This window comes from Balaenoptera borealis (assembly GCF_965194805.1).
Source record: "Balaenoptera borealis genome assembly, chromosome: 11".
Lineage (NCBI taxonomy): Eukaryota > Metazoa > Chordata > Mammalia > Artiodactyla > Balaenopteridae > Balaenoptera > Balaenoptera borealis.
The window spans coordinates 53,835,438-53,857,944 of record NC_138868.1 but is presented as its reverse complement, the minus strand read 5'-3'; the positions used below and the strand labels follow the sequence as shown (position 1 = coordinate 53,857,944).

General features: G+C 45.5%; 1 protein-coding gene across 3 annotated transcripts in view; it reads left to right on the top strand.

Moving 5' to 3' along the window:
• Positions 1-19,112, top strand: part of LOC309606302 (olfactory receptor 2AT4-like) — a 32,225-nt gene extending 13,113 nt beyond the window's left edge. For 2 of the 3 annotated variants that reach the window (XM_082343222.1, XM_082343221.1), the window contains one exon: positions 1,195-19,112. In XM_082343222.1, the coding sequence (XP_082199348.1) occupies positions 8,028-8,993 (966 nt within the window). In that variant the 5' untranslated portion in view covers positions 1,195-8,027 and the 3' untranslated portion in view covers positions 8,994-19,112. The remainder of the gene's footprint in view (positions 1-1,194) is intronic. The other variant, XM_082343223.1, reaches the window with a different exon arrangement.
• Positions 19,113-22,507: the final 3,395 nt, after the last annotated feature.

Here is a 22,507-nt window from a genome sequence, read left to right as displayed (position 1 = left end):
GCACTGCACAGGTACACCGGACGTGACCACAAGTCCCCTCACCTGGGGAGAAAACGGTGGCACAGAGAGGTTAGGAGACTTGCCCAAGGTTACACAGCAGGTAAAAGGCAGACCAGTTTTTTTTTTTTAATTTTTATTTTTTTTAGTTTTTAATTTTTTATGGCTGTGTTGGGTCTTCGTTTCTGTGTGAGGGCTTTCTTCTAGTTGTGGCAAGCGGGGGCCACTCCCCATCGTGGTGCGTGGGCCTCCCACCACCGCGGCCCCCCTTGTCGTGGAGCACAGGCTCCAGACCCGCAGGCTCAGCAATTGTGGCCCACGGGCCCAGCTGCTCCGTGGCATGTGGGATCTTCCCAGACCAGGGCTCGAACCCATGTCCCCTGCATCAGCAGGCAGACTCTCAACCACTGCGCCACCAGGGAAGCCTGGCAGACCAGTTTTTAACCTAGACTATCTGGTCCCAGAGCTCATGTCCCTAACCTTGGCACTTAACTGTCCCAAAGGACTAGTTTGAGGACTCAGTCATCTGTCCATCAGTCACTAAGCCATGAGGTTTTATGCAGAGTTGAGCACTGAGTATAGCACCTTTGACTGTGCTCCCGAAAGAACATGGCTGTGGTCAGGATAATATCCTAGTTCTCTACATGGCCTTCATCAGCGAGTATTCAACAGACTGCTCATACCCCAGGGAACTTTCCTCAGCCAGGTCCTCTGCTCCCAGCTTTCCAGGCTGAAAAACCTCAGAGGGGAAGACATCCTGGGGTAACTTCTCAGTGGCTATGGCGGTGATGGTATAGAAAACTTCTTCACAGCACTTCACAGTTTGCAAAGAACTCTCACCTGGCGTGTCTCACTAAACCTTCATTCCAGCCAGTATTGCTGGTACTATTACCCCGATTCACAAAGGGGAGACAAAGGCAGAGAGAAGTGACGTCATTGCCCAAATGGAGGGGCTGGGATTTGAATCCAAGTGCGTTTGGCCCCCAAAGCTGATGCCACACTGCCTCCTGGTGGCAGGAAGTATGGTAACAGCGATGAGGAGGCCCCCTCCATGCTGGAGGCCCCCGTCGTGGTCCCTGATTCTGGACTCTCCTCCCCAGAGCTCCAGGAGCCTCCTGCCCACACCGGGAGGCAGCCCCGTCTCTCCCTGGACGTATTTATAACTTCCCTTTCCTCCCTGGCACCTTCCTTTTCCAGCCTCTCGCATGTGTGGGAGCCTGACACCAGGGAAGGTAAGGAGCAGCAGGGGTGAGACGGAGAGAGACAGAGCGTCACTGACGACTTTCCAGGGCAGAGCGGCTTAGGCAGCTCGCCTGCACTCAGGCGGAACTTAGAGGGCCAGGCTGTCTTCTGTTCTGAGCTCGAAAATGTTCCTGAGATACATGGACGCCTCCTAGAGACATTTCTGGACCTCCCCACTTTCTCAGGTGGGTGAGACCTGGACTGGGAATGTTATGGGCCTCCCCACGGTCCCAGGAGAGAGGGACAGGGCTGTGTAACCTGGGTAGAAGACGCTTCTGACACCTGCTGGCACCCTTCACCTCTTCTCAACCTGCGCTGCACTAGCACAGAGCTTGCACTCAGTAAACAAACCCCCATTCTACAGAAGCGGAAACAGAGTCTCAGAGAGCTCCCAGCCAGGCTTGAACCCAAACTGGTCTGGCACCAGGACCTGAGCACATATCCACTATATGCCCTCTCAGACCCATTCGATGGAGAACAAACTCCCCTGCAGTCTCAGCCTCTTCATGAAATTCTCCCGCCACTCTTGTCTTAAGTGAAAGTTGCCCCCCTACCCCTGTACCACTAAATCTGCAATCTTGCCTTTCTCTCTCTCTCTCTTTTAAACCTCCTTCTCACCTACTAGTAGTCCAGACCCTGGGCTCAGAAGATCCACTTCTCCTCCTCTTTGACCATCCCTTCCTCCTCTCCCTCTCTGCTGGCTAACTCCTACCAACAAATGGTGGGACATCTGCTCAAATATTTCCAATTTAAAAATATAACAAAATCCTCCCTGATCCCTCATTGCCCTCCAACCATCCACGTCTCTTCACAGCCACACATCTTGAAAATGTTACCCACTCTCCCTACTTACCCCCCAAATGTCCACACCACCAAACTTCTACTCCTATCGTTCCACTGGACCTGTTCACCCTGAGGTCCCCACTGGCCTCCTCCTTGCTGGATCTCCTGGACACTCTTCACTTCTCATCCTTCCAATCCCACCAGCAGCTTTTACTGCTGCTGGCCACATGTGCCCTTTGGAGTGCCTCTGTGATATCATACTCTCCTGGCTTTGCTTCACTCTCTCTGGCCATTTTTTTCCCAGCATCTTTTGCAGACGTTTCTTGTTCTGCCTCAGTCTCATGTTGGTTTCCTCCAAGATTCTGTCCTCACTCTACACTCTCTCCTTAGCTCCATAAAGCATAGCCTTCCCAAGTCTTTGTCAGCAACTCAGCTCTCTCTCTTGAGCTCCAGACTTAAACCCTCCAATACCTGCTGGTCATCCCCACTTGGATACCCCAAGGGTCCCTCTAATGCAACATGTCCAAAACCAAACTCATCATCTCCCTGCAAAGTCTTCTCACCTACACTGCCCATTGCCCACCGCCATGTGCTGCAGCTCAGCCAACATCACCGCCACCTGCCTCATCACCCAAGCCAGAACGTCCAGCATCGTCTCGCACTCTTCCATATGCCGTTATCAAATTCTGACAATGCTGCCTCTTGAAGATCTATCTGATTCTTGATAGTTAAGAAGTGTGGGCCTTGAAGACAATTGGATAATAAAAACCAGGGTAATAAAAACCACTGATCAGAAGAACTGAAACCAAGTATGTGACCACCAGGGCACAGTCATTGGTACAAGTAAGCACTCACTAAAGGGCAGCAGCTTCTGTCATCATTATCATTGTTCCTTCACCCTCTTTCTCTCCTCACCACCCATCTCCCTGGCTGGCCTCCCTGCCTCTAGCCTCTCCCGCTTGAATCCCTTCTCCACGTGGCAGTGGGTGTGATCTTTCTGAAACAAGCATCTGTTAACCCCCTGCCTGAAGGCTGCCCCTAGTTCTCCAATGTCCTCGTGCTGGCTTCGTATTCCTTGGCCTGGAATTCGAGACCCTTCTGGTTCTGGCCCCTGCAGACCTCATCTTTTGAGACTCCCAGTCTCTCCCTCTATACTGCATCCCAAACACACTTCTATCTGCCCCTCTAACACATCTACTTTTCCACCCTTTCCTCACTTTGTCCCTGCCTTATTGGCCTGAAGAGCTCTCCTCATCTGCTTATAATTCACAACCCACCTGAAAGTTGTCTTCCATCATGCAAACCTACTTTGTTCCCTCCTCTGAGCCCTTCAACTCTATAGTAGTACAGATCACACTGGATATGATTGGTGGTCAATTTTTTCCATAGGCTACCTCCACTAGACTGTCAGTTCACTGTGTTCAGGCACCCAGCACGAAGCCAGCTTCATTCAATGTGGAATGAATGATGAACCTCAGTTCTCCTAATCTTTATTTTTTTTTAATTCATTTATTATTTTATATTTATTTTTGGCTGTGTTGGGTCTTCATTGCTGCGCACCGGCTTTCTCTAGTTGCGGCGAGCAGGGGCGACTCTTCATTGCGGTTCACTGGCTTCTCATTGTAGTGGCTTCTCTTGTTGAGGAGCAAGGGTTCTAGGCACGTGGGCTTCAGTAGTTGTGGCACACAGGCTCAGTAGTTGTGGCTCGCAGGTTCTAAAGCGCAGGCTCAGTAGTTGTGGCACACGGGCTTAGTTGCTCTGTGGCATGTGGGATCCTCCCGGACAAGGGCTTGAACCCATGTCCCCTGCATTGGCAGGCAGATTCTTAACCATTGCGCCACCAGGGAAGTCCCCTCCTAATCTTTAAAGTGGATGGCATAGGCAGTCAGCCTGGTTAATCCAGAGGAGAGCAAGAGCCCTGGGAGCTGGAGGAAGATAAGTCACGGAAGGCTCCCTGGAGGAGGTTGGACTTGGAGTTATAAGGCATCTAAGAAACAGTGAGAGTAAGAGAGGGCAAGCGAGTGAGAGAGAGTGAAGATTTGGGAACCTGAGTGGCTCTCTGCTTTGTCACACTTGTTCCTCTAGCTTCAAAACACTTGAAGGGTCCTCACACCCCCATCCCCTGGCTAACAGCACAGCACTTTACAGTTATATAGAGATTTTTCACAAACTTCGTCTCATTTGTGTGGTTGGTTGGCTCAGAGGCTAGACTGAGAGTTAGCAAATCTGAGACCTCCATCCTGCCTGGCCCTCGGCCTGCTGTGTGACCTGGGCAATTCCTTTCACCTCTGAGCCTTGGGTTCCTCACCTGTCACGTGGGGCTGTGAACTGTTGCTCAGTAGGTGGGAAAACCTCCATAGACCACAGAGTTCTGTGCCCCAGTGAGGACTATTAATCTTGTTGTTCTAATATCAGCCAAGCCCAGTGGTAGCTGCTAACCAGCCACTTGGGAGTTCTCAGAAAAGCATTACACAGGGCCCTGTTAGAAAGGGACCTCAGGGGAGAGGATCCAGCAGGTTAGGGACAGGAGGGCCTGGGGTTTTAATGGAACCAGTCTCAGCCCCAACGTGTCCTCCCCACTGAGGCAGCGCTGGCTTGGGGAGAGGAAGGGGCAGCTGGAGTGGCCTGGGTTGCAGGTGAGCTGAGCCCCCTCTTATGTAGGCATGAAGGCTGCAAAGGAAGTGCCCAGAGCCTGTCAGAGCCCAAGGAGGGACAGGGTTCTGGAAGGGCACAGTTTAAGGGGACAGGCAATTAGGGACCATCACCCCACTATGAGAGGGGCCCTACGAGAAGGGAGATGGGCTAAAATCGTTCTGCCCCAATTTATAGCATTGCAGGCTGGCTGCTGATTCACTGGCTGTGTGACTTTGGCCAGGCATAGCCCCTCTCTGAGCCTCCTCCTGCCTATCAGCAACAATAGGGGAGCAGGACCGAAGCTTTCCACAAGATGAAGTGTCTGATTCCGCAGCAATGCTGGAGGGAAAGCCCTGAGGTGGTCAGGACAGCTCTGTGGAAACACGAAGAAGCCAGGCGCTGGGCCACACTGAGATCCTGGCTTTATAGGAAAGGAGTCAGGGTCAGTCTCCAGCCCCAAGGAATCCTCAGGCTGGTGAGGGATACAAGAATGATGTGGGCTGCCAGACAGGGATGCTTCAGCGCCTCTCCCGTGGTGGACCCTTGGGAGACCTGGCAGGGAGCCCAGAGTCTGACTTCCAGCTCCTTGTGTGACCTTGATTGAGCAAGTCACTCCCTTCTCTGAGTTATTTTATTTGAAAAATGGGAGGAGGGCTGTGGGGATTGGACTACGTTGCTTGCTTTTAAGGACCCTTCTGGCTCTGATGTTCTGTGATTGCCCCGCAGACCTTGCAAAACCTGCTTACATGGGCCCAGCCAGCGGAGGGAACAGCATCTCAGAATTACAGCAGCTTCCCCGGAAATGTGCATTCTATCAATTTAGATGTTAAAAGAAAAGAAAAGAAAAATCCCTGCTGACTAGTCCATTATGGGAAAAAGTTCAGTTTAGCTCAGGTTAACCCTTTCATTAATTAATTCATTTATTTAAAAAATATTTGTTGAGGGTTTATTATGAGCCAGGTACCAGGTGCCTGGTGCCTGCGCTCTAGAACCCGTGAGCCACAACTACTGAAACTGTAGTTGTAGGGTTTTTTTGTTTTTTGTTTTTTGCCACTCTCTCACTTCGTCCCAGCTTACCCTTCCCCCTCCCCGTGTCCTCAAGTCCATTCTCTAGTAGGTCTGCGTCTTTATTCCTGTCCTGCCCTTAGGTTCTTCAGAACCACTTTTTTTTTTTTTTTTTAGATTCCATATATATGTGTTAGCGTACGGTATTTGTTTTTCTCTTTCTGACTTACTTCACTCTGTATGACAGACTCTAGGTCCATCCACCTCACTACAAATAATTCAATTTTGTTTCTTTTTATGGCTGAGTAATATTCCATTGTGTATATGTGTCACAACTACCAGGCACCAGGTATACAACCGTTCTGCTCAGGACACGGGACCTGATTGTCATGACTTTTTTCCACGCAGATGTGCCCAATCCACCTCTTCCTTAAGTCATTTCTTGAAAAGAGCATTTTTTTTCTAGCCATGTAGCGCCTCTATTTAGTAACCAGACCATCTGAAACTGTTTGAAAATGCCCTCAGAACCAAACAGAAATCCATAACTGTCTCTGACATCAGCCTAAGAAATGGAGAGAGGAAAATAAAACTTTTGGCCTATTTTTTCCCCAGGTGGAAACCAGAGCTTCCAAATCCTCCAGGTGGCCTGGCTTGGTGGAAAGAGTCCAAGACCAGAGCCTGAGGCCTGGTTTCCAGGACCAAGTCTGGTACAGACCAGCTGTTGACCTGGGGGCTGCTCCCCATCCCCACCCCGGCCTGACTTGTCTTTTTTTTTTTTTGGCCTCCCAGCTTACGGGATCTTAGTTCCTCAACCAGGGATTGAACCCGCGCCCCCTGAAATGGAAGCGCAGAGTCCTAACCACTGGACCACCAGGGAATTCCCCAGCCTGACTTTTCATCTGTGAAAGAAACGGTCAGGGACTCAATTATCTGCAGGCCATTTCCACGCTTACGTATTCTGTGGCGTGAGAAGGGTTTGTTAGAAGAGGGAGAAGCTGGAGGTGGTCCTGGAAAACCAAGTGGATCTGCTCCAGGGGTCCCTGGGGCAGGGAGGCTGTGATCTGAACATCAACATAACCTGACCCTGGATCACTTAGTCAAGGTGAAGGGCGAGTCAACACTTCCCTCAGCTCAGTGCTGGGGGCTGGGAAGTCTCACTTCGGGGGCCTTGGGCTGCCGTGCCCGCGCAGTAACCTTCAGCAGCCTCCTGGGAGCGGAGTTACTCCCTGAAGGGTGCTTGCTCTTCTCTCCTGGCACTGGTTCTGAGACTTTCCAGTTCTCTGTGGTGCCCTCTGAACTGGGGCCCAGAGCAGTGGGCATGAAGTGGCTTAACAGTGACACCGGCTGAGCTGCAGCAGCCAGGAGGGGGAAAGACCATGGAGTGACCCAGGAAGTGCCCTGGAGTTTGTTTTTTTCCCAACAGGGGGAGAATCTATCTTCCACTTGGATTCCTTTCAGGAAATCACTCCTTCTACCAAAGGCATATACAATGCCTCTGCCCTCGCAAGGTGACTGACATCTCAGTTTGCCGGGGACTAAGGGATTTCCTGGGATGGGACTTGCAGTGCTAAAACCAGGCGGTTCTGGGCAAATCAGGATGACTGGTCTCTGGATATGACAAATAGACAGGATACAAGGACCCAGGTTAGACTGAGACAGACAGAGTCCCAGCAGCAGCTGCACAGAAAGAGGAGCTGCTCTTGGCTGAAGCAGACTGCATTCTGTAGCAGCCCTTAGGGGAAGCAACTCTTCCTATCAATAAGATATCATAGAAAGGGAATCCTCCACAGTCTGATTGATGTAGTTCATTTATGTTACTTTTTTTTTTTTTTAAAGAACCAATGGATCTAGGGTCAGAAGGTTGCTTAAGGGTTTTTAATCTAGCTCCTATTTAAATATTAAACCTCCTGTGCACCATTTCAGCTCAAAAGACCCCAGCTTTGCATACCTCTAGTTATAAGGAATTCACTCATTCTCAAGCCAGTCTTTTGCCTTATGGGATAGTTCTAATTGTAAGAAACTTATTCCATATGTGGGGCTCTCTGGGTCCCTGGAGCTGCTAATACTGGCCCCAGTTCTTTGTAAGTGTTGTACCTGCCCCTTGACAGCCCTTCAGGTGTTTATGTTCACCCCTCTTGCCCACCACACAGGACCAGCTTTTTAACCATTGCTCATTAGACAACTCACTATCCTGAGCATCTTAGTTGTGCAATGAAATTCCAGGCACAAAGAAACAGTTAGGATTGAGATCCATGTTGGAAACAAAAAGATGCATGTTCTAGTTAATGTTCCCCTGGTTGTTCTGGTTTCCAGATATGTACTGATGTTTCCAGTGTCTGTCTGCAAATGACCAGCTCTGACCCACTATGGAAGCCACCTGTAATGGATCAAAGGACTCCTCACCTGTCTTCTACCTGGTGGGCATCCTCTCTCTGCTTGAATCCTTCTTCCTCCTTGTCTTCTTGATTTTCCTCTTAATCTCTCTGCTCATCCTGGTGGGAAATGAGCTGATCCTGGTGTCTGTGGTGGCAGAGCCCAGCCTCCACAAACTCACATACTTCTTCCTGATCAACCTCTCAGACTTGGACATCCTCTCCACTACAATCACTGTCCCCAAGATGCTGTCCCTATTCTTGCTTGAGGACCACTACCTCAGCTTCCCTGCCTGCTTCCTGCAGATGTACCTTTTCCACAGCTTCTCCTGCTCTGAAGCCTTCATCCTGGTGGTCATGGCCTATGACCGCTATGTGGCTATCTGCCGCCCACTGCACTACCCTGTCCTCATGACCCCACAGACCAATGCTGCACTGGCAGCCAGTGCCCAGCTCACTGCCCTCCTTCTGCCCATCCCAGCAGTGGTGCAGATGTTACACATGGCTTTTGACAACACTGTTCACATCTGCCACTGCTTCTGTGACCACTTGGTTGTGGTCCAGGCCTCCTGCTCTGACACCACGTCCCAGACCTTCATGGGCTTCTGCATCGCCTTGGTGGTGTCCTTTCTGCCCCTTCTCCTGGTGCTTCTCTCCTATGCCCACATCCTGGCCTCAGTGCTTCTCATCAGCTCCCGAGAAGGACACTCAAAAGCCTTCTCCACCTGCAGCTCCCACCTCCTGGTTGGCACCTACTACTCATCCATTGCCATAGCCTACGTGGCCTACAGGGCTGACCTACCCCTCGACTTCCACATCATGGGCAACGTGGTGCATGCTATTCTCGCACCTATCCTCAACGCTCTCATCAACACGCTGAAGAACAAGGATGTCAAAGCAGCCATCACCAAAATGGCATGTCCCCAGGGCCCAGGGAATTCTGGGACCCTTAATCCTTAGATGCAAATTATTCAGCTCCCTGGACACAAATGACAGTGCCCAGCACAGAATAAACACAATAAATATTTTTAAATGAATTACAGCAACCCAAATCGACTTCATTCAGTTGAGCAGACTGCTAAAAACCGGTCCTCAAATACTGGATCAAGAAGTCTTCCCACTGGTGCTATAGAATAATTGGTTTTCACAGTTTTCATTAGTCATTAATGTGATGAATAAAATTTGATCATCCAATCATTTATATTTAAAATCTTTACTAGGACTGCTAGAGACAGAAATAAGCCAGACATAGCTGCTGCCCTCAAGGTATCCATAGTTTAACTGGGGGGTCAGACCCAGAGAAATAATATAAGGTGCTAGGACAGAGAGAAGCAAAGGGGGCTGTGGGAGCCAAGAAGTTAGCATTTGATTCAATGTTAAAATTTTCTCCTGTAAGTTTTTATATTTTTGGCATTGGTATCACTTGTTTGTTAGCAAATACTCATGTATCAGCAATATAGATGGGTGGGAGGCTGGAAATGATTGCATAAGAAAACCACTAGCTGCTCCAATCAGGGAGCGGTAATAGGGTCCATGTTCCCATCCAATGGGATGGATCCATTTTCAGCTTGGGTGCCCATTAAAAAGTGATGCTTCCTGCCAAGAACCAGTGGGTGGAAGTTAGAGTGGCTCCATCCACCATTACCCACAGTGACCTATTTGAGGGAATTTGTACTTTCAGTCCTGACGATTCTGGCCTCTGTGGATTAAGCAGTCCGGATTCACCAGGAGACACAGTAAATCTCACTAAATTTAAAGCTACAGCTTCTGCTTGGTCATTTTAAGCCCACTGTGAAAGCAGACCAGCAGTCAGAAAAAGGAGTTACCATATTTAGAAGGGCAATTGACCGTGATCTTCAGGAGGAGGTAAAACCACTCTTACATAATGGGGGCTGGGAGGTCAGCACTCAGGCAAGTGAGCATTTCTGGTTTCTGCCAACTTTAACTCTTAGTGGACAATTAAAGCAACTATAGCTTGATGAGGCAGGGTAAACAGGGGCTCAGAACTGTCAGGGATGAGGGTCTGGGTCATGCTAGGAGGGAATCCATCTAGACCCACTGAAATGACTGAATGTGAAGGGAAAGGGGAAGGGAATCTAGAATGGGTGGCAGAGGAGAGGGATGATGAAGTGTCACCTGCAGCCTTGGGACTGACTGCAGCAGCGAGGGCAGTCGTTAATCCAACTAATCCTTCTCTTAGAAATTTCCCTTGAAACTGTGACTAATCAGAATCCTGGAAACCCTATGTCCAAATGGAGTGAACTTGTGAAAAGTGAATGAATCCGAGAGGTTCAAGGGATAGACTACAGCAGACACAGTTAGTGGTCTTCCCTCTGGCAGCTGAGTGTTGGCTGCTAACAACTCACACACATATACCCTAAGATAGAGGCATGATGGCCCTGACCCTTGTTGCTTTCCTTCTGGGGGGAAAGGGAGCAAGAGAGTAACTTTATAAGCAGAAAAAACCAACTACTGGGTACTAAGCAGTCTAAGCTTAGATGCCAGCTGTTGACAGTAGTACCTGTTGAAGCCAGCTGTTTGGCATCTAGAGACTCCGAGAGCCCATGAAAGTTGTATCTTCTCCTGCAGGAGATGAACATCACTAGTCCCCTGGGAAATAGAATAGATGCAGGTAGCCTCTCCTCTGGCTATTGCTAGATAATACAAACCAAACGCTTGGAGTCAGTTTCAAAAAATCATGTTTCACTATGTCCTAAATCCTCTCAAAAACTCTATGAGAAGGGTAATATTGTTATGTTCCATTTTACAGATGGAGAAACTCAGACTCAGAGAGGTTAAGTAACATGCCTAAGGTGACATAGCTAAAATATATTAGAACTGGTATTCATACCCAGGACTTGTCTCTTCAGACCCTATGCCCTTACCCATATGCAGAGCACAGGCCTGGGAATGAAGCCCTGGGTCTGCCTTGTAGCTCTGATACTAAACATTAGTATAAGCATCAGTAAGTCATTTCACTTCTCTGGACCTCAGTTTCCTGTTCTTGGGCTGCCTGTCTCCCCTGACTGTTCTGAGGACCAGATGGAATAATGTCAATAAAAGATACCCCGTTGGTTGTAAAGTTCTGGAACCCATGAGGGCTCTTAACAATGTTGTTCTCATTATCGGCAAATCCCAGAGGCAAGTCCCCTCCCAACACGTGCTCTAGGAGGGACCAAGAAGTTGATCCAGGGTGACTGCGGGGTGGGGGCTCAGTGCCTCAAAGGAGCCCCAAAGGGAGAGGACCCCCGAAGGCCTGACTGAAAGGAGGGGTTAGGGGGTTAATGAGCCACAGCCCAGCACCTACCTGGCTTTTCTCTGCCTGGCCGGGTTGGAAGACACAAAGGGGACACCACAAGAGGCACCAAAGTAGACAGGGCTTGGAAGGTGAGTGAGCTAGGGGTGAAGTGCCAAAGCTCAGCAAAGACCAGAGTGGGGAGACAGGGCAAGGATGTAGGGGGAAGGTAGAACCAGGACCGGGGTCAGGAAGACTGGTTGGGTGTGCACAAGAGGCAGACTTCCAGGATCCAGGTTGGCTGTGTGTATGTGGGCTGCTGGACTTTGGGCCACATATCCTGGCAGGTCTGTGTGCTCAGAGGTGGATTCATGTCATCTTGGCCAAAGCCTTCCCATGGGAAAGCAAGGCTAATGGTGGCAGAAACATTGGAAACACTAGCACACTTCGAGTTCCTACCTGTTCCAGGCTCTTGTGTAGCATTGTTTAAGCATTCTCTCTGCAAGGACTCACAACAACCCCAGGGGGTCACAGATGAACGAAATGAGCCCAGAAGGAAATGAGCTGCAGGTAGGAGCTGGGATTGGAACCCAGTCCTTTCTGATTCACAGGTGCACACACTGGACCACTAAGGCCCATAGGACATGATGGAGGTAAAGCCCCTGGCTGGCAGCAGGTACTCACTAGGCGGGAAAGCCCTCGCCCTCTCCTTCTGGGGCATGGTCCATGTGACATGTGCTCTGCCAGACCCAGAGGGGACACAGAAAACAGTTGATTGGATTGGAAACCCCTCAGAGAACTTTTCCTCCAAACCCTTCACTACACAGGTGAGAAAACCAAGTGTTTTCTCATGGAGGGAACTAAAATTAAGAAGGCATCTTGAGATCGAAAAATGAGGCAGGCAGCTCCATGTAATCAATGGATCAGTTTATTATAGGGTAACTTACTCACAGAGTGGGATTGGGATCAGGTGGATGATGATCTGGAAGCATTCGCAGCTGCACTACACACCACAAGGGGCCATTGGGACAATTTTATAGTTAACCTAGTGTATAGGGGTAAGTGCTTGGAGATAGGATGTGCATTCCTAAGTTAAGATTTATGAATGGGTGACCAGTCTCATGGGCACCAGGAATATATCAGAGAAGTTTTCAGCATTGTTTGGGGACTAACAGCATAGAGGCCACATGGTCCTAATGAGTATTAAACAATATTTATTAACTACAAAGCCTTTGATGATACCACACAGTACAATCCTGGTTAGGGACAGGAGACAGTGAAAAGGGCCAAGATGGTGTCAGTTATGCTAACAGTCATACACCAAAGTCACAGGAAGTAAGTGAGCGGCAGAGCTGCAGGAGCCAGGACTTCTGGTTGCCAGGCAAGATTCTTTTACAGAAGACTGGCTCCAGAATGACCTTTGCTCTCACCCTCCTCCAGCCATGGCCTTGAACAAAGGCCTGTCCTACTCCAACCCTCAATTTCTCATATGTTAAAAGGTATAACCACTCCCTGGCAAGGTTGGATGACGGGAGGAGATGATGTACATCAAATGCAGCATCAGGGATCGGAACCAAGATGGCGGAGTAGAAGGACGTGCTCTCACTCCCTCTTGCAAGAACACCAGAATCACAACTAACTGCTGGACAATCATTGACAGGAAGACACTGGAACACACCAAAAAAGATACCCCACATCCAAAGACAAAGGAGAAGCCACAATAAGATGGTAGGAGGGGTGCAATCACAGTAAAATCAAATCCCATAACTGCTGGGTGGGTGACTCACAGACTGGAGAACACTTATACCACAGAAGTCCACCACTGGAGTGAAGGTTCTGAGACCCACGTCAGGCTTCCCAACCTGGGGGACCGGCAATGGGAGGAGGAATTCCTAGAGAATCAGACTTTGAAGCCTAGTGGGATTTGATTGCACGACTTCGAAAGGACTGGGGGAAACAGAGACTCCACTCTTGGAAGGCACACACAAAGTAGTGTGGCATTGGGACCCAGGGGAAGGAGCAGTGACCCCAGGGGAGACTGAACCAGACCTACCTGCTAGTGTTGGAGGGTCTCCTGCAGAGGCGGGGGTGGCTGTGGCTCACCGTGGGTACAAGGACACTGGCAGCAGAAGTTCTGGGAAGTACTCCTTGGTGTGAGCCCTCCCAGAGTCTGCCATTAGCCCCACCAAACAGCCCAGGTAGACTCCAGTGTTGGGTTGCCTCCGGCCAAACAACCAACAGGGAGGGTACACAGCCACACCCATCAGCAGTCAAACGGATTAAAGTTTTACTGAGCTCTGCCCACCAGAGCAATAGTCAGCTCTACCCACCACCAGTCCCTCCCATCAGGAAACTTGCACAAGCCTCTTAGATAGCCTCATCCACCAGAGGGCAGACAGCAGAAGCAAGAAGAACTACAATCCTGCAGCCTGTGGAACAAAAACCACATTCACAGAAAGATAGACAAGATGAAAAGGCAGAGAGCTATGTACCAGATGAAGAAACAAGATTAAAACCCCAGAAAAACAACTAAATCAAGTGGAGATAGGCAACCTTCCAGAAAAAGAATTCAGAATAATGATAGTGAAGATGATCTAGGACCGTGGAAAAAGAATGGAGGCAAAGATCAAAAAGATGCAAGAAATGTTTAACAAGGACTTAGAAGAATTAAAGAACAAACAAACAGAGATGAACAATACAATAACTGAAATGAAAACTACACTAAAAGGAATCAATACCAGAATAACTGAGGCAGAAGAACGGATAAGTGAACTGGAAGACAGAAGGGTGGAATTCACTGCTGCAGAACAGAATAAAGAAAAAAGAATGAAAAGAAATGAAGACAGCCTAAGAGACCTCTGGGACAACATTAAACGCAACAACGTTCGCATTATAGGGGTCCCAGAAGGAGAAGAGAGAGAAAAAGGACCTGAGAAAATATTTGAAGAGATTATAATCGAAAACTTCCCTAATATGGGAAAGGAAATAGCCACCCAAGTCCAGGAAGCGCAGAGAGTCCCATACAGGATAAACCCAAGGAGAAACATGCTGAGACACATAGTAATCAAACTGGCAAAAATTCAAGACAAAGAAAAATTATTGAAAGCAGCAAGGGAAAAACGACAAATAACATACAAGGGAACTCCCATAAGGTTAACAGCTGATTTCTCTACAAGCTGCTACAAGCCAGAAGGGAGTGGCATGATATACTTAAAGTGATGAAAGGGAAGAACCTACAACCAAGATTACTCTACCCAGCAAGGATCTCGTTCAGATTCCATGGAGAAATCAAAAGCTTCACAGACAAGCAAAAGCTAAGAGAATTCAGCACCACCAAACCAGCTCTACAACAAATGCTAAAGGAACTTCTCTAAGTGGGAAATACAAGAGAAGAAAAGGACCTACAAAAACAAACCCAAAACAATTAAGAAAATGGTCATAGGAACATACATATCGATAATTACCTTAAACGTGAATGGATTAAATGCTCCAACCAAAAGACACAGGCTTGCTGAATGGATACAAAAACAAGACCCATATATATGCTGTCTAAAAGAGACCCACTTCAGACCTAGGGCCACATACAGACTGAAAGTGAGGGGATGGAAAAAGATATTCCATGCAAATGGAAATCAAAAGAAAGCTGGAGTAGCAATACTCATATCAGATAAAATAGACTTAAAAATAAAGAATGTTACAAGAGACAAGGAAGGACACTACATAATGATCAAGGGATCAATCCAAGAAGAAGATATAACAATTATAAATATATATGCACCCAACATAGGAGCACCTCAATACATAAGGCAACTGCTAACAGCTCTAAAAGAGGAAATCGACAGTAACACAATAATAGTGGGGGACTTTAACACCTCACTTACACCAAATGGACAGATCATCCAAAATGAAAATAAATAAGGAAACAGAAGCTTTAAATGACACAATATACCAGATAGATTTAATTGATATTTATAGGACATTCCATCCAAAAACAGCAGATTACACTTTCTTCTCAAGTGCACATGGATCATTCTCCAGGATAGGTCATATCTTGGGTCACAAATCAAGCCTCAGTTAATTTAAGAAAATTGAAATCATATCAAGCATCTTTTCTGACCACAATGCTATGAGATTAGAAATGAATTGCAGGGGGAAAAATGTAAAAAACACAAACACATGGAAGCTAAACAATATGTTACTAAATAACCAAGAGATCACTGAAGAAATCAAAGAGGAAATCAAAAAATACCTAGAGACAAATGACAATGAAAACACGACGATCCAAAACCTATGGGATGCAGCAAAAGCAGTTCTAAGAGGGAAGTTTATAGCTCTATAAGCCTACCTCAAGAAACAAGAAAAATCTCAAATAAACAATCTAACCTTAACCTAAAGGAACTAGAGAAAGAAGAACAAACAAAACCCAAAGTTAGCAGAAGGAAAGAAATCATAAAAATCAGAGCAGAAATAAATGAAATAGAAACAAAGAAAATAATAGCAAAGATCAATAAAACTAAAAGCTGGTTCTTTGAGAAGATAAACAAAATTGATAAACCATTAGCCAAACTCATCAAGAAAAAGAGGGAGAGGACTCAAATCAATAAAATTAGAAATGAAAAAGGAGAAGTTAAAACAGACACTGCAGAAATACAAAGCATCCTAAGAGACAAGCAACTCTATGCCAATAAAATGGACAACCTGGAAGAAATGGACAAATTCTTAGAAAGGTATAACCTTCCAAGACTGAACCAGGAAGAGATAGAAAATATGAACAGACCAATCACAAGTAATGAAATTGAAACTGTGATTAAAAATCTTCCAACAAACAAAGTCCAGGACCAGATGGCTTCACAGGTGAATTCTATCAAACATTTAGAGAAGAGCTAACACCCATCCTTCCCAAACTCTTCCAAAAAACTGCAGAGGAAGGAACACTCCCAAACTTATTCTACAAGGCCACCATCACCCTGATACCAAAACCAGACAGAGATACTACAAAAAAAGAAAATTACAGACCAAAATCACTGATGAATATAGATGCAAAACTCCTCAACAAAATACTAGCAAACAGAATCCAACAACACATTAAAAGGATCATACACCATGATCAAGTGGAATTTATCCCAGGGATGCAAGGATTCTTCAGTATATGCAAATCAATCAATGTGATACACCATATTAACAAATTGAAGGAGAAAAACCATATGATCATCTCAATAGATGCAGAAAAAGCTTTTGACAAAATTCAACACCCGTTTATGATAAAAACTCTCCAGAAAGTGGGCATAGAGGGAACCTACCTCAACATAATAAAGGCCATATATGACAAACCCACAGCAAACATCATTCTCAATGGTGAAAAACTGAAAGTATTTCCTCTAAGATCAGGAACAAGACAAGGATGTCCATTCTCATCACTATTATTCAACATAGTTTTGGAAGTCCTAGCCATGGCAATCAGAGAAGAAAAAGAAATAAAAGGAATATAAATTGGAAAAGAAGAAGTAAAACTGTCACTGTTTGCCGATGACATGATACTGTACATAGAGAATCCTAAAGATGCCACCAGAAAACTACTAGAGCTAATTAATGAATTTGGTAAAGTTGCAGGATACAAAATTAATGCACAGAAATCTCTGGCATTCCTATACACCAACAATTGAAAATCTGAAAGAGAAATTAAGGAAACACTCCCATTTACCATTGCAACAAAAAGAATAAAATACCTAGGAATAAACCTACCTAGGGAGACAAAAGACCTATATGCAGAAAACTATAAGACACTGATGAAAGAAATTAAAGATGATACCAACAGATGGAGAGATATACCATGTTCTTGGGTTGGAAGAATCAATATTGTGAAAATGACTATACTACCCAAAGCAATCTAGAGATTCAATGCGATCCCTATCAAATTACCAAAGGCATTTTTTTACAGAACTAGAACAAAAAATCTTAAAATTTGTATGGAGACACAAAAGACCCTGAATAGCCAAAGCAGTCTTGAGGGAAAAAAACGGAGCTGGAGGAATCAGACTCCCTGACTTCAGACTATACTACAAAGCTACAGTCATCAAGACAATATGGTACCGGCACAAAAACAGAAACATAGATCAATGGAACAAGATAGAAAGCCCAGAGATAAACCCACGCACCTATGGTCAACTAATCTATGACAAGGGAGGCAAGGATATACAATGGAGAAAAGACAGTCTCTTCAATAAGTGGTGCTGGGAAAATTGGACAGCTACATGTGAAAGAATGAAATTAGAACACTCCCTAACACCATACACAAAAATAAACTCAAAATGGATTCGAGACCTAAATGTAAGACCAGACACTATAAGACTCTTAGAGGAAAACATAGGAAGAACACTCTTTGACATACATCACAGCAAGATCTTTTTTGATCCACCTCCTAGAGTAATGGAAATAAAAACAAAAATAAACAAATGGGACCTAATGAGACTTCAAAGCTTTTGCACAGCAAAGGAAACCGTAAACAAGACGAAAAGACAACCTTCAGAATGGGAGAAAATATTTGCAAACGAATCAACAGACAAAGGATTAATCTCCAAAATATATAAACAGCTCTTGCAGCTCAATATCAAAAACACAAACAACCCAATCCAAAAATGGGCAGAAGACCTAAATAGACATTTCTCCAAAGAAAACATACAGATGGCCAAGAAGCACACGAAAACCTGCTCAACATCACTAATTATTAGAGAAATGCAAATCAAAAGTACAATGAGGTATCACCTCACACCCGTTAGAATGGGCATCATCAGAAAATGTACAAACAACAAATGCTGGAGAGGATGTGGAGAAAAGGGAACCCTCTTGCACTGTTGGTGGGAATGTAAATTGATACAGTCACTATGGAGAACAGTAAGGAGGTTCCTTAAAGAACTAAAAATAGAATTACCATATGACCCAGCAATCCCACTACTGGGCATATACCCAGAGAAAACCATAATTCAAAAAGACACATGCACCCCAATGTTCATTGCAGCACTGTTTACAATAGCCAGGTCATGGAAGCAACCTAAATGCCCACTGACAGACGAATGGATAAGGAAGATGTGGTACATATATACAATGGAATATTACTCAGTCATTAAAAGGAACAAAATTGGGTCATTTGTTGAGACGTGGATGTATCTAGAGACTGCCATACAGAGTGAAGTAAGTCAGAAAGAAAAACAAATATCGTATATTAACGCATATATGTGGAACCTAGAAAAATGGTACAGATGAACCAGCTTGCAGGGCAGAAATTGAGACAGATGTAGAGAACAAACGTATGGACACCAAGGGGGGAAAGCGGCGGGGGGTGGTGGTGGTGGTGTGATGAACTGGGAGATTGGGATTGACATATATACACTGATGTGTATTAAATTGATGACTAATAAGAAAAAAAAAGTGCTCATAACTTAATAAGAACAATATTTCTTCCTTTCTGAAAAAAAAAAGTATATGTCTCCTTTGATCATGTTTCTATTCTTGATTTTTAAGTTTCATCAAATTATAAAATGTCTGGGGGCTTCCCTGGTGGCGCAGTGGTTGAGAGTCTGCCTGCCAGTGCAGGGGACACGGGTTCGAGCCCTGGTCTGGGAAGATCCCACATGCCACGGAGCAACTGGGCCCGTGAGCCACAATTACTGAGCCTGCGCGTCTGGAGCCTGTGCTCCGCAACAAGAGAGGCCGCGATGGTGAGAGGCCCGCGCACCGCGATGAAGAGTGGTCCCCACTTGCCACAACTAGAGAAAGCCCTTGCACAGAAACGAAGACCCAACACAGCCATAAATAAATTAATTAATTAATTAATTAATTAATTTAAAAAAAAAGATAGTTTGCAGCTATGTGTATTATACAAGTAATCCACCTTTTAAAAAAAAAAAAAAGAAAAAAAAAGAAAAGGTAGTCAAGCCATTAGAAAAAATATCATTAGAGCAAAATAATTCACAAGAGGGAATAAACAAATGTCCAATAAATATAAGAAAATGTGCTCAACCTCTTTAGTAATAGGAGAAATGCAAATTACAACAGCAAATAGTTACCACTAGAAACCAGTCAGACTGGCTAAAATGTCAAAGTGTGATGATACCCAGGTTGGCGAGGATGTGGGTCGATGGAGCTTTCATACATGGAGAGTGGGAATGTTAACTGGTACAGCCACTTTGGAAAATAATTTACCGCTCTCTTATGAAGTCGAAGACCCATATACTCTATGATCTAGCACAGCGTCATTTCTCCAATTTGTGAAATGTTCCTAAAACATAACACTACATGCCAATAAAATATGAAAGAATTATGTATACATGCAACAACATAGAGGAAACTCACATAGTACTGAGTGAAAGAATCACAACTCAAAATGATACATGTGATATGATTCCAGTTATATAAAGTTTAATGACAGGCAAAGCTGAACTACATTTTTTATCAATGCATACAGATGTCATTAACTGTGAAGAAAAGAGAAGGCGTATTTATTACAAAAATCAGAATCATGGTTATTTCTGCAGGAGAGGGAGAGGGTTGTAATCAGAGAGGGCTGCTGAGGGGCTTATGAGGTGCTGGCAATGTTTCATTCTCCCCTGAATGATGGTGACATGGTGTTTTCTTTACAATTAAACTGTATATTTAGGCTTTATACAGTTTTGCTCTGTATGAATATTGTATCTCATTATAAACTCTGACAAGGCATCATTCCACTGGGCAGAGGCTGCAATAGTAGTTCTCAATGTCTGGTCCAAGTCTTCCCATGGGTACAATGGATTATGGTGGTTTTCACATCCACAGTAAGCATCAAGCTGCTGAATATAATTTTCTCCATTTGTTCATTCATTTAAGAAGTCTTCACTGAGCATGCGGGAAGTACTAGTCGATACAGTAAAAGCTAGAGACAGAGGTAAATCAGGACAGTTGCTGCCATGAATTTGCTCACAGTCTAGTGAAGGAGACAGGTGTGGGCAGAAATAGCACAGTGAGGTAGGTGCTGTTTCAGAGGGAAGCATAGGGGGTGGTGGGAACACACTGGGTAATACTGAATATTTAATCCAAGGTAAAAACGCATCCCATAACTACTGATAACCTATGCACTTGTTACTGTGTGTCTGGGAGCCCTCATGGAGTTAACACCGTGGTGGATGTGGGCTGACTGAACAGAAGCCCTGAACTGCTCCCATCAGAGAAGGAGAGCTTTCACTCTAGTGCAGACCAGGATGTGGTAGGGCATCCCTGTTGCCTCCTGTCAGGAGGAACTGAGTTTTAGCTTGGACCCATCCCCACCTGCCATCAAGAAATGGAGTTTACACTCAATTAAACCCAAAGAATTTTAACACCCAGTCCCTTTCAGGAATCACACAGGTCAAAAAGGGATCAGGGATGTATTCTCTACAGTGTCCCCCAAACAGGCAGAAAGGAAAACCATTCTCAGAAGAGTGAATGGAGCAGCCAATGACATTTTTGTGGCTTGTGTTAAAAGGAAGAAAATCTTCCTTAGCAAATTGTGATAAAGGTGCAGCACTTAAGTGGAACTTCAAGCAAGGGCATTAGCAGAGAGTGAGAATTCCAGCAAATAGTAATGAGGGTCTTCATAACTGATTTTAAAGTCACAAGTATAACAATTTTAAGTCAAAATTATGAAACAAGGCGTTTTTAGTGAATTCTAGCTTCCATTTCTGCTCCCTCCACCTGTTACACCCCCCCTTAAAGAAACCATTTTTATTCATTTTTTGGTTTTTCTTTCCATTTTTAATATAAGGAAATCCATATATTTACACATATATGTATAACATATAAACATGGTTATATTATACAAAAATATGGCAATCTGGCCATATTTCCACTCCGTCTTAGAGGAGTGGTAGCATACTATTGGTGCTGTTCTGCATCCTGATTTTAAAAATTTAATCGGTAGTTTATAGAGATTAAGTTTTTGTTTAAGACGGGAGAAATAACAGCATATTTGTACACTGATGGGAATAATCCAGGAGACAGTAAAAAAAAAAAATATTCGTGATGGGAGACAGAGGGGAGAATTATTGGAGTGACTGGCTTTCGATAGGAGCCTGAAGAGTTCATCCATGGGAACAGACCAACTTCCTAGTCAGAGTGTGGGCACAGATGCCAGTAGGTGGGTGGAGATGGGATGGGACTCTATGGGACTTCTCTCCTGACTGGTTGGAATGACAATGGGAAAAGATATCAGTGGATTGAGTAGAGAAGGTGTGAAAAAGTCATGTAGAAGAGGAGGCAAGGGAACAAAGCAGGGACGTACTGGATGACTGCCTGCCAGCATTAAGGTCATACTTGAGTTAGGTTTACTGTCTGCAGAGCCTTCTTACATTAAACTCAGATACGGTACACTTACGTCAGGAAAATACTTTCTCTTTTTTAAAAAATTTTATTTATTTATTTATGGCTGTGTTGGGTCTTCGTTTCTGTGTGAGGGCTTTCTCTAGTTGTGGCAAGTGGGGGCCACTCTTCATCGCGGTGTGCGCGCCTCTCACTATCGCGGCCTCTCTTGTTGCGGAGCACAGGCTCCAGACGCGCAGGCTCAGTAGTTGTGGCTCACGGGCCCAGTTGCTCCGCGGCACGTGGGATCCTCCCAGACCAGGGCTCGAGCCCGTGTCCCCTGCATTGGCAGGCAGATTCTCAACCACGCGCCACCAGGGAAGCCCTCTTTTTTTTTTTTTTTTAATAAATTTATATATTTATTTATTTTTGGCTGCATTGGGTCTTCGTTGCTGCGCATGGGCTTTCTCTAGTTGCGGCGGGCGGGGGCTACTCTTCATTGCTGTGCGCAGGTTTCTCATTGCGTTGGCTTTTCTGGTTGCGGAGTACGGGCTCTAGGTGCGTGGGCTTCAGTAGTTGTGGCTCATGAGCTTAGCTGCTCCGCAGCATGTGGGATCTTCCTGGGTCAGGGCTCGAACCCGTGTCCCCTGCATTGGCAGGCTGATTCTTAACCACTGCGCCACCAGGGAAACCCAGGAAAACTCTTTCTTAAAATCGATTTCACTTTTACCTAAAAGTGCAGTGCTTATCCTGAGTCGTAGTAGGTACAACTAATAGTCCTAATGTTACTGGCTCTTCCCAGTGGAGATTTTTTTTTAAAGACTAAACATTGGAATAATCACTTAAGCCAAGTTGATCAGGCAGAGATGATCTGATTTTTTTAACCCAATCTGTCCTCACAAATGGCTACCTAAAGCTTCTTGTCAGGAAAATC